Raw genomic sequence first — 10907 nt, 5'->3', positions numbered from 1 at the left:
TGAGCTAACCTTTGGCCTGGCTAGTGAGCTAGTGATTTGTGATTGACATTTTTCACAAGACAAACGACTCCCATGCAAAGCTACAAAGGAAAAAAAAGAAGAAAAACAAACTTCAAGTTTCCATGTAATATAAACTAAGGTCACATGGAAGAATACAAAATAAAAACGTATTTGATAGAAAATAGTTGTATTATTGTCTCTTTTTTAAACGAATCGGTGTGAATTTTAAATATGAAATTTGCTACATTGTCATGGTCAGCAATCAATAATGTGGTATGTGATGTCTGTTGCCAGTATCTCACTACAGCGCATGCGCGCAGCAGTACTAGACCAGGCTTGTTCCTGTCCGCGCGCGGTCACGTGCGTTAGTGACAGGCCGTCACGGCCAGTTCTCAACCGTGATTGGCTCAGACACCGAATGAAGCCCCGCCCATAGGCTGGGACGCAGCACGTCACCAGGCTGATCAGCTGTTAATGTTCCACAACAATAACAAAGAGATCAGTTGGGACCTAGAAACTAAGGAAGGGCGCAAGTGATTTGCAGTCGCGCAAGGGTCCACAAAAAGTTACATTTCTTCTGAGAAGAAGCCTTATTATTTTTTTGTATTGTCTAGTAATTATTTTTATTCTACCTCAAAGTCTTTTTTTTATTTTTTTTAGCTGTTCAAGATTTCACCTTCCTGTTTACAAAAAGGCATCATTTGGAACCAGCAGGTGAGTTGTTTCTTTTGTGTTGCAGGGTTAGAAAGCATACAGCCAAAACAGGAAATAAACACGTTTCAAATAAAGTGAGGGTATTGAAGCCAACTGTTGAACTCCGTTTCGGTCGTGAGTGTAGGATAATGAACTGCCTTTCGGGATAAATGCAACAAAAGCTACAGGCAAATGCAGTACCTTAAAGTACCAGAACGTTGTGAAAATCGTTTCTGAATGCGGTTCACATTATCGTTGCAACCAGAATCAGTCTGCATTAGTAATAATCCCGTTGCAAACTGAATATGAACAATTGAAATGTCGTTGTTCCAGGTTGAGAGTTGCATCGATCGTTTCAGAAGAGGTTACATAAAGTGCACAGCGTCAGTGTTGGGCTGACTGCATTTAAACATTTAGATTCACAGTCCGCCCTAGGGTGTTGAGTTACTGCTGTGTGTGTGTGTGTGTCTTTTTCCGCTCTGGGGCCAGACAGCCCTCCTCTGGCAGAGAGCTGTACACTTTGCCTCTGTGAGCTGTTTTTAAACGCATTACCCGGGAGGACCTCTGCGGTTTTCCGTTGAGGCAGCGAAGGGCTAAAACAAATAGGGGAGGTAAGGGAAGAGAACTTGGACGCGATTAACAATCGGACAATCTGTCTGTGCAGATGGTTTATTTTTAATCCCGGAAAGTGTATGACACCAATTCTTAAATGGCCCCCAAAATATTGATGTAATCCTCTTGCATTGCATACATTCCAGTTTTAATTAAAAGTGGTTAGAGTCCAGCCTGCACTGAAGACTAGGGGGACTCCATGTCCATGTGGAAACCGGGTAAATCGCCTTTCCTGCGGTCTGGATTTCAAATCGTGAAGATTATGATTATGATATTCCGATACATTATTGTCAACGTATCAACGGGTATTTTTTAACCCGGTCCATCGAGGTGTATGAAGTCAAATGGAATCGATGTGTTCTAATGTCGAGAAGAAGATTATTGTGCTTTCGTCCTTGGACCCTGTTCAGCTTTCTTCTCATCTGTCTGAGGACAGCGCAAGTCAGCTTTTCCTTGTTGAAATACGTGCAGACTGATAACAAAAACCGTCTGTAACAATAAGACACCCAGATAATTTAAACAATAGATCGACCAGTGTTGTTTTAACGGATATGCATACATTTCGATTTGCAAAAAAAGCCTTAAAGCGGCTCTTATAAATTGATGACATCATTGATATTTCATGCATACATCTGGACTATATGGAAGACGTTGTGTTTACTTGTATAATTCAAAATAATATATTTAAAACCTACAGAACACGGGGATGAGCAATGTATACAGCTGTTTCCTCTTCCCCAAGTTCAAATGCAGATACAAATTTAGACAGAACAAATTGCAGCATTTGGCATTCTTGCAAGACATTTCCTAGTAAGCCCCTCCTATTACATGGAGAATGAAAGCACCATTGCCATGGAAAGATTGAGGCTGTCTGCAGTAACGATTTGCTTTTGGTGAACAGGTGCAGAAGATTAGACACTGGTCTTTTTCATAGATGTTTAAAACACACACACACATAATCTGCAGTGCCTTGCAGTCCAGGGAACAAAGGCATACTTGGTCCCCTTTGCTCCAGTAAGAGCACAGCTGTGTCTCTGCACTAAGCTGAACAGATAAGGGAAATACCTTTTGGACCATAGCCAGAAACACAAACTGGAGCAAAACATTTAGGTGTAAGTCATGTTACAAAGATGCATTCCTACATTAGGTGACAGTCTCAGTCACATAACTTATTTACTTATTTCCCAGAACTGTTTATGTAAATTTGAGTGCTGACATAATAAGAGGATGAACTATGCTTCTCTGTATGTATTTATTTATTGGCTTCCTTTTGAAAATTTGAATGCTCTATCTTTTTAGGTAAATTTCTGTATGGATTGTTTACTTATGTGCTTTACTAAAGGCCTTAAAAAGCCCAGTCCAGAAGCAAATCACAAACTCTGCTTTTGACTCTACTCTACTTTTACTTTACTAAATGCTGTAAACATACTGGTCTTCCTGGCTTGAGTAAGATTGTTAATGGTATCATATAAATTAAGTCTTGATTATCTAGTGTCTAAGTACTAAAGTCTTGAATACTTCGAAAACAAAAAGGTTGCAGTTGGGGTTTCTTTTCCATACACTTCATTTAAAAAGGGGGAAGAGGTTACTCCTGTGGAACACACTGGTAGAGACGGAGAAATGCAAGTCCTAGCATTAAAAGTGATAAATGTAAGTTTTTAAGCTTTAAAATATCATGTAGCCCAACATTTCAGTGACATCTTTGTGTTGTGTGTCAGTGCACAACTAAGGCTAGGTGCAAACCTCTTGTATTACTGTTGCTAAGCACCAAACACATTAATGCAAAGTGAACTGCAGTCGTTAGGCAGTGAGCCAATTCATGACTGTTAACCACCACTGAGTTATTGGTGTTACTTTTCATTATTCAGTCTTCTTTGTGTCTTTCTTGAGATTTAAAAAAAAGTCTGTTCTAAACTGCTGATCTCTCTTTTAAATCCTCAAGAGCAGTACATGTCACTTAAATAAAAATGAAATCAAAACTGAGGATAGTGTTGGTCACAAAGAATAATGTGTGTTTCCCTGCTCTGTATAATCCATTCATACTAAATTGATTGGCATTACATCTTATTTTACAGCCCCTGGTTGTTTCATTGTGTACTAGTTACACATGCTAGTATAACTTACTGACTATTGCTGTGTTCCCTTTTGTGTCTGCAGGTCTTTGCACAAGTAGTCTGAACTATGAATGAACTTCACCATGCTTCCCTGAAATGAAATTGTACACCTATGCACTTTAGTACCTTGCCGGCTCCAAGTCTGAGTAGCTCGAGTAGCTTGAGTAGCTGACCACGAGAGATTCCAGTTGTCGGCAACGAGAGTGGACGTCGCAGCCCTAAACATTCGGCTCCCCTCCTAACGATGTTCCACAGATTCTCCAGCGTCCTCTTTGGAGATGCTGCTGAACAGAGAAACAATGGAGAGCCGGAGTTTAGTGAAAAAGAAGACGACGATGAATGGATTCTCGTCGACTATTTAGGTAATTAACTCCCCCCATCTAGCACAAGCCAGTCATCCAGTCGAGTATGTGTCAGAATTTGGAAAATACAGAATGAAAATACTTGTGCGTTGCTAAGCGTCTTGTAAGATATATCTTAAATACTGTGGCACCCTTGATTATGTGGTAACTGATTTAGCTGGGGCAAGTACGGAGTAGTGGTTTGGGCTCTAGACCAGCAGTGGGTTACCTGTGGTCAAGAGTGGGCCATGTTTGTGGTTCTCAATCACCCTTTTCTGGCCAAAGCTTCACAGACTGAGATGTGTATCTCTGTAATGTGTGTGTAAAGTTACACACTCTGCAAGCAGTTGTGTGAATTTATTACATTTTCTTACATTGCATTACAAGATGTAGGCCTAAGAAAAGTGAGTGGGTCACACTGAGGCAGCCACAAGTTTGCTTCCACTGCTCTAGACACATGATTATGAGCTCTGGCACCTGTTGCTATTGTACATTGAGTAAGTCACCCTGATTGCTGCAGTCAGCCCAGCTGTATAAATGGTTAACGGCACTTGCACATGGGGGTTAACCTGGGATAGACTAGTGCTCGATCTTGTACTCCTGATTAACATTGCAGAAAAACCTGAGATAAGATCCAATCCTTTAGACACCTTGTGAAGAACTTTACAAATTAGTCTTGTCTAAATTCCGTACTACACTGCTCTTGTCCTCTAGAAGAAAAGATCTTTGGAAAGGCATAAATCATGGACCAAAACTGACACTACAGTATGCAGAAAGCAGGTTATGCTGTCTGTGGTTTATACGAGGCAGCAGTTACATTAAGGTGGTGTTTACAAAGTAGCCCTGCAATGTGAACGGACTCTATATGAATGGATTATATGAGTGTGAATATTTCAGGTGCAGTAGAATCTGGCTGCTCTAGTTTGCTGTAAAATGCATAGTTGGCAAAGTTGCTCTACCCGGATTATCCACCCTCTAAGTGAACAAGAATGCTTACCAAAGGCAGATGGAAATATTAGCTGCAATTAATTACATTGCCGTTAACAAGACACTCCTAACACAGAGCGGAAAATAAATATTTTCTTAACCTTCAGTTAAAACTGTCATAAAGCTGGTCAGCCCTGGTATAAAAACAACCAAATTGAACAAATTCTTCACTTCACTGAACCCTAACCCCTATCCTATCCTGTGTGTAATGCAGATGATGAGATTATTTAAAAAAAAAAAAATGGATTGTGACTTTGAAGGGGTAGATTAGACGAACACTGCTATAGGATGTTGGTTTTGTGTCCCATAGAAACTATCTTTTGAATACTGGTGTCAAAGGTGGCCTGTTCAGCATTATCAGTGTTTCAGTTTCTACAATTGCTGTATCTGTATGTAAATGGTGTGAGGGCTAAACAGTGTAAGAGCACAGATGAAGATGCAGCTGAAATGTTTTGTTTTGTGGATCTTGTTCATATCCATTAATTAAGATATATTGGGCACTTGGAGTCAGTGCTGGCCAGAAACTATAATGGTGATGTTTGTTTGGTATATGAGGTGTACTTTTGAAGAATAGACTCTATAAATACACCTAAAGAGAAAAATGTGTTGCAGGAGTGGCTTCTGGCTATAACTGACCCTTCTAATATGAAACGATTCTCTAATGTAGCAGTCTGTATGCCTTCAATGAGCTGAAAGTTAAATTGGTAAGCTTTAGGCACTCTTGATTTATGCATATCCCAGTGAGTTCCTACACTGTACACTTAATTACTCAGGTTTCCAGTCCCAGTGCAAAGCTTAAATTACACATTTCCAAATGAAAAATTATGAAAGCAAAAAATCACTACAGTATTCTACCTCAAATTCATACAATGGTCACATCGGCAATAATTCTAAATGAACTACTGCTGACTGCTTCTTTCAACATCTTCCTTCTTTCTATATATTTTTTTTGTTGCTAGAAAAAGGTTTTCTTGATGTGTTTCTATTTCTTGAGTGTGTTTTCAGGGTAATTTTACGTAACCTTGTAATGACTTTAGTGTGTGGTTGAGGTTGGTTTGTCATCGGAGACAGACAAGTGATTTTAGAGTTCCTGTGTAGCTGTGCAAGAGGGTGGGGAGGTCGACACTTCCTGCTTTTCACCCTTGAACCCTTAACATAGGCCTGAAGTGAACATTCATTAACATGTATACTGAAATATGCATGCTGCTACTGATTGTAATTGTGTGTGAGGTACTCAGACAGCAGAAAAGTAATATAAAATAACATTATCATCTGCACATTGTCTTGATTGGTTGATTGATTTTCTTTTTGTTGGGGGAGGTGTGGACATTAAGATCGCTCTTAAGGGAGGTGTGAGGGCAAACAGGGAACCCCTGGCTTAAAGTTAATGTAGACCGAGAAGAGAGATGCAAACTGCATTAACTTGGTTATGTTCTAATTTGCTGTAATGGCAGAACTTCACCACTGTGTGACAGTGTAGTTGAAACCCTTTGGCAGGATACTGTAACGGCTACCATTGTTATTTAAAACTTGTTAAAAGTTCTTGGTTTAGGAATATTGGTATAGTTTCTAAAATGAATAATTCCTCTGCTTCGGTTGCGAATGGTAATTAAAGTGCATGTGCTTTGTATTTATTGTATTGTTTCTCTCACTTCCCTTTCATTTATTTTCTTATGTTTTCATAATTGTTGATGATACTGCCTTCTGATTCACACCACTTTCAACTCTCTCCGTCTCCCTCCTGCAGAAGCTTGCACTAACACCTGTGGAGAAGGAGCAGCGATTGTCTGCGCTCAGGACCCCTCTCCCCCTGACTGCCCAGCCCTGTTCTCCTCCTGCTCCTCCCTGGCATCCAGCATGGACCCTGTGGAAGCCGGCTTCCTCCAGCTGGAGTCCTGTGGCCTGGAGGAGAGCTGGTTCATCACCCCTCCACCCTGCTTCACGGCAGGAGGTCGGGCCCCCGTCCTCCTGGAAACCAGCCCCCTGGAAAATTTACTCATTGAACACCCCAGCATGTCCGTCTACACCGTTCATAACCCCCGTGCCAGTCTGAAGGACACCAACCGCAGGCCTTTAGACCAGTCCCTGCTCAGGTACCGCTTCATTGATTGTCATTCATTTATTTATTTTACACAGATTTGCTGTATTAAAATTGGCATCTCCTAAAAAATAACACCAAGCTCCATCTTTCATACTTCCACTAACACTGGTACCCATTACTTGTTTAATCAAAAGTATTCCCACTCTTGGGCCTCCCGAGTGGTCAGCCAGTTAAAGTGCAGACTGACCCCCATGAGCTGTTCATTCCCAGCTAATGCCATTTGCTGATTGTGACCACTTGTGCTCAGCTCAGCCTGGGCTAGGGAGGGCTAAATTTGCCTGGTCTCTCTTGGATCGTCGCTAACGAGCATCCCCTACCAGCTACCTGAGCACCTGGAGGTTCGCAGTTCTGCTGAGAGGGACATGCCTCTCCTCCATTCGGTGCTGGACCTCTTATGTGGGCTGTATAACTGTGTAAATTGACAGGAGCCTCAAGGGCCAGTGGGATTGGAGGACCCCAGTTGTATATTCTCTCCCTCCCCAAGTGCAGTGGTGAGGGACGTGGTGATGAGCAGAGATGCATTAGCACAATTGGCAATTCCAAAACTTAGAGGGAGAAAATAATTGGAGATTAAAATAAAAACGCACACAAAATGTATCCCAACCCTTCATTTTAAACCATGTTATTTAATGGTTAATGGAGATTAGTCTATAGTTTTCATTAAACTATTCTTATTTATTAATTCAGCCTAGAAAGAAACATTTTTCTTTAATTTTGATCCTCTGATCCTGGAGAGGTGCAATCCAGCTGAGGTGGAACTAAAACGGAAGACATTGTGGCCCTCCAGGACTAGAGTTTTGTGACCCTGATGTAATGTATGACAGTGTCCTGTATTATTAGTGTTTGTTAGGGAGTAAATAATCACTCTCGTGTTTTTTGTTTTGTTTTCAGGATTGAAGCACCGCATAGAATGGGCCAACATATTGGCTGCTATGCAGCTGCACTCTCAGCTCACACCGGTTTCCTTGAACAAGCCAAGCATGCCCGCCTTGCCCAGCGCACCAAGGACAATATAGAGAAGCAACGCCTGTCTCGCAGCTTCTTCCGCAGACAGAATCTGCTCAGAGATAGCAACTCTCGACAGGTCAAAAGCAGTGGAGTATTTGTGCATCAGCCTGCCCAAAGGCAGTTCAACTATTGACGTAGTGTTCTGTTCAGAGTTCACTCTCCCCATTTGTGACATGTCTTTCACAAAGATCCAACCAAGTCCTTTAAAGCTGATTGCGTAGGTCACTTTGCTTGGTGGCAGGTCTCTATCTGTATGTTTTTGCGGTGCCTGAAAGAAGATGCATGCTGGAACATTTGACACTTTTTCAGTGTTCTACATTATTGAAAGTGCCAGAGTTTCATTACATCCACAATAATGAGGCGAAAGTTATAGGAGTACTTTTAGAGAAAAAACTAAAGGGAGGTGATGGAGGGGCCTTGGTGGTACAGATAAGTTAGTTGTTTAACCAACTGTTTAAATTGAATATAAATGCAGATGATTTGTCTATTAACCAGGGAAAACCTCAAATGCTTCAAATTTCTTCCTTATTGTTTTTCCTATGGACACATTCTCTGTGCTTCTCTGTTGTTTCTACTTGTAAAACATCTCGAAGTTGGAGGAAATAGTTTGGGAAAGTTGCCTTCATTAGTGTTGTATCATGGTACCATGTGCAACAAAAAGGCATGGTGTGAAACTCTTTTGCATTCACTATATTCTCGAATGTCTGTAAGCTTGAGACATTGGAACAGAGTTTGCAGAGCAAACAATTGAAGAAAAAGGATTAACAGAACATTTCTCATCATGGCAAAGCAAAATATTATTTAATACTGTTTTTTTCTACAAAATGCAACCTTCTAATGCTGATTTGTGATGTCTCCAAATTAGCCACTGCACCTCTGTGACTTAGCTAGAACCTGCCCATAACTTTATAAATTAATACTTTCACACTATGTTTGACTTTCTTGAAACGCTGGGTTTTGTTCACTAAACGCCTTGTTTTAATCATGGACTTTAACTGAAGTATATTTAAAAAGATAAAAATTAAAATAAAAACTTACAAAAAATATTTTTAAAAGACAAAAAAATTAAATGCATATCAGTATGAAGTTCGCATATGAGAGTATGCTATATATGTATGTGTGAGGCATTCTTAATGCTAGTGTGTTTTTGCATGGTTGTTTGCAGTTATTTACAGAAGGGTAGATTATTATTTTTTTCCAAAACCTGTTTAATTATATCTTTCATAATTTGTTCTAAATTTGCAATACACTTCTCAGGGTCAGAACGGTTCACCTTTACACTTTATTAAGATGCAGATTACTTGATGAGCAGTTTATTGTCCTTGTATATAAACCTTCCAGATTTGTCATAGTGTAAGTGCATGAAATTGCCTTGTGGAATTGTTGTAGGCCTTAAAATGTGCGTATGTGTTTATCTTTGAAACATAAGTGAGACTTTTCCTTCTTGTGGGCCTGAGGACTGTGAAGAATGAATTGTACTTTCTAGCTCAAACTCAGTTGACTGTTAAAACCTGATGGAGGACAGTGCGTCACCTTTCTTATTTCATTTTGTGTGTGTTAATGGCTTAACATACTGTATGTTTCACGGTTGAGATTTATTTGAAATGTGTAGTTTAAAATATATATATTATTTTTTCGGTCTTTCTTTCCTGGCTGGGTTATGTTTGAAATATATTTGTTAAACTATATTTTTAAACCAAAAAAAAGTAGCAAACCACTTAAATTCTACAGTAGGTCTATATTTTCTAATGGTTTTGTTTTTATATTGTATAATGTCATTTAAAAATGTTTTTAAATAGAGATCACAGGGTTTTATAAAGATAGTAAATCTGTGCAGCATTAATCTTTTTATTTTTTATTTTTATTTTTCTCAGAGGTTGGTGAGGAATGGAGTCAAACTAATATATCAAAATGTTGTGCCTATCCAAAATACAGCAACTCTTGGTAAAGCCTTTGAAACCCTGATGAAACTGTTACAAGAAATAACTTTGAAAGTCTGTTATCCTTTTAAATATAAGTAACATTTTGGGCATATGCCTTCTAAGTTGGTTGTAACCAAGTGCTAAACTTTTGATACTAACTGGGAAGTTGGATTTAGATGTTGTAATTTCATAGTTAACCTGTATGACGCACTAAGCTTTTGTGTTGATATTTTAGAATGTGTGAGTAAACATGCATATACAAGTACAGTGGAGTGTTTTTATTTTCTGTTGTATTGTATTTTTTTCTAACCTTTAATCCAGTAATGTTTATTTTCAGAATTCATGTTTGTTTCTGTATTCTATCTTTACTGCATTGTTTTATGGTGTGGGCAAGAGAGACGGATGGGAATTGACGAGAACATTCAGACCCTTGCTTTTTGGTGTTGAATGCTGGAAGGAAGCCTTTTTTTATGTTCTCGGTTGTCTTTTTTAAACATGTATAAATAACAGGGATTTTTTTTGCATTTCATTTTGTTGTGGACTATGTGCCTTCCAACAGTATGACAATGCATTTATAAAGAACTTGAACTCAACACAAACAAAAACAAATCAACTATGCACAAAAGGTAGCTTGTTCCCTGAGCCACTTACTCTGTACAGCTTTTATACACAAATGTAGCATTTTTTTTTTTCCTGTGAAGAAAAATGGTTTGTTAATGGCGTTTCTCACCAAGTGTTAGGCTTTGCTTCTTTGGATATAGTTTACTGGAATAATACAGCACTTTGCCAAAAGAAGTGTAGGATTGTTGTTTAGCATTTACAATTATTTATCTATGTAACTGATCTCATAATTGTCTGTTCAGATACAAAATAAAAAATGTGCAGTTTGCACTTTCTGAAACAATGTTTTTTTTTTTAGAGTCAGAAAAATGTGCAAGTGGAAAAAGAGGTAGTGTGTTTCATAACTGTAACCTTTTTAACATGATTTATGTACATTGTGTAAACAGCCAGTCTTCAATAAATGTACCTTCTCATAAAACTTCTGAGTATATTTTCATTAATTTGATTGGTAAATCTGTATAGTGACCAGCTGTTTAAAGACTATTGGTGTTCACAACTAATGTTGAAG

At 39.0% G+C, this 10907-nt stretch overlaps 1 protein-coding gene across 2 annotated transcripts; it reads left to right on the top strand.

The window, feature by feature from the left end:
* Positions 1–479: 479 nt before the first annotated feature.
* On the top strand, positions 480–10817 carry tp53inp1 (tumor protein p53 inducible nuclear protein 1). 2 transcript variants are annotated; one of them, XM_066715936.1, is made up of 5 exons: positions 480–714; positions 2881–2955; positions 3463–3781; positions 6495–6840; positions 7740–10817. In XM_066715936.1, the coding sequence occupies exons 3-5, from the start codon at positions 3664–3666 to the stop codon at positions 7987–7989; spliced, it is 714 nt and encodes a 237-aa protein (XP_066572033.1). In that variant the 5' UTR covers positions 480–714; positions 2881–2955; positions 3463–3663; the 3' UTR covers positions 7990–10817. The 2 variants fall into 2 exon arrangements, with proteins under 2 accessions (XP_066572033.1, XP_066572032.1); XM_066715935.1 differs by lacking the exon at positions 2881–2955.
* The last annotated feature ends 90 nt before the right edge of the window (positions 10818–10907 follow it).

The sequence above is a fragment of the Amia ocellicauda genome, chromosome 10, assembly GCF_036373705.1.
Source record: "Amia ocellicauda isolate fAmiCal2 chromosome 10, fAmiCal2.hap1, whole genome shotgun sequence".
NCBI classification, from domain to species: Eukaryota; Metazoa; Chordata; class Actinopteri; order Amiiformes; family Amiidae; genus Amia; species Amia ocellicauda.
Note: the sequence above shows the minus strand (reverse complement) of the source record. Positions and strands in the feature narration are given on the sequence as shown.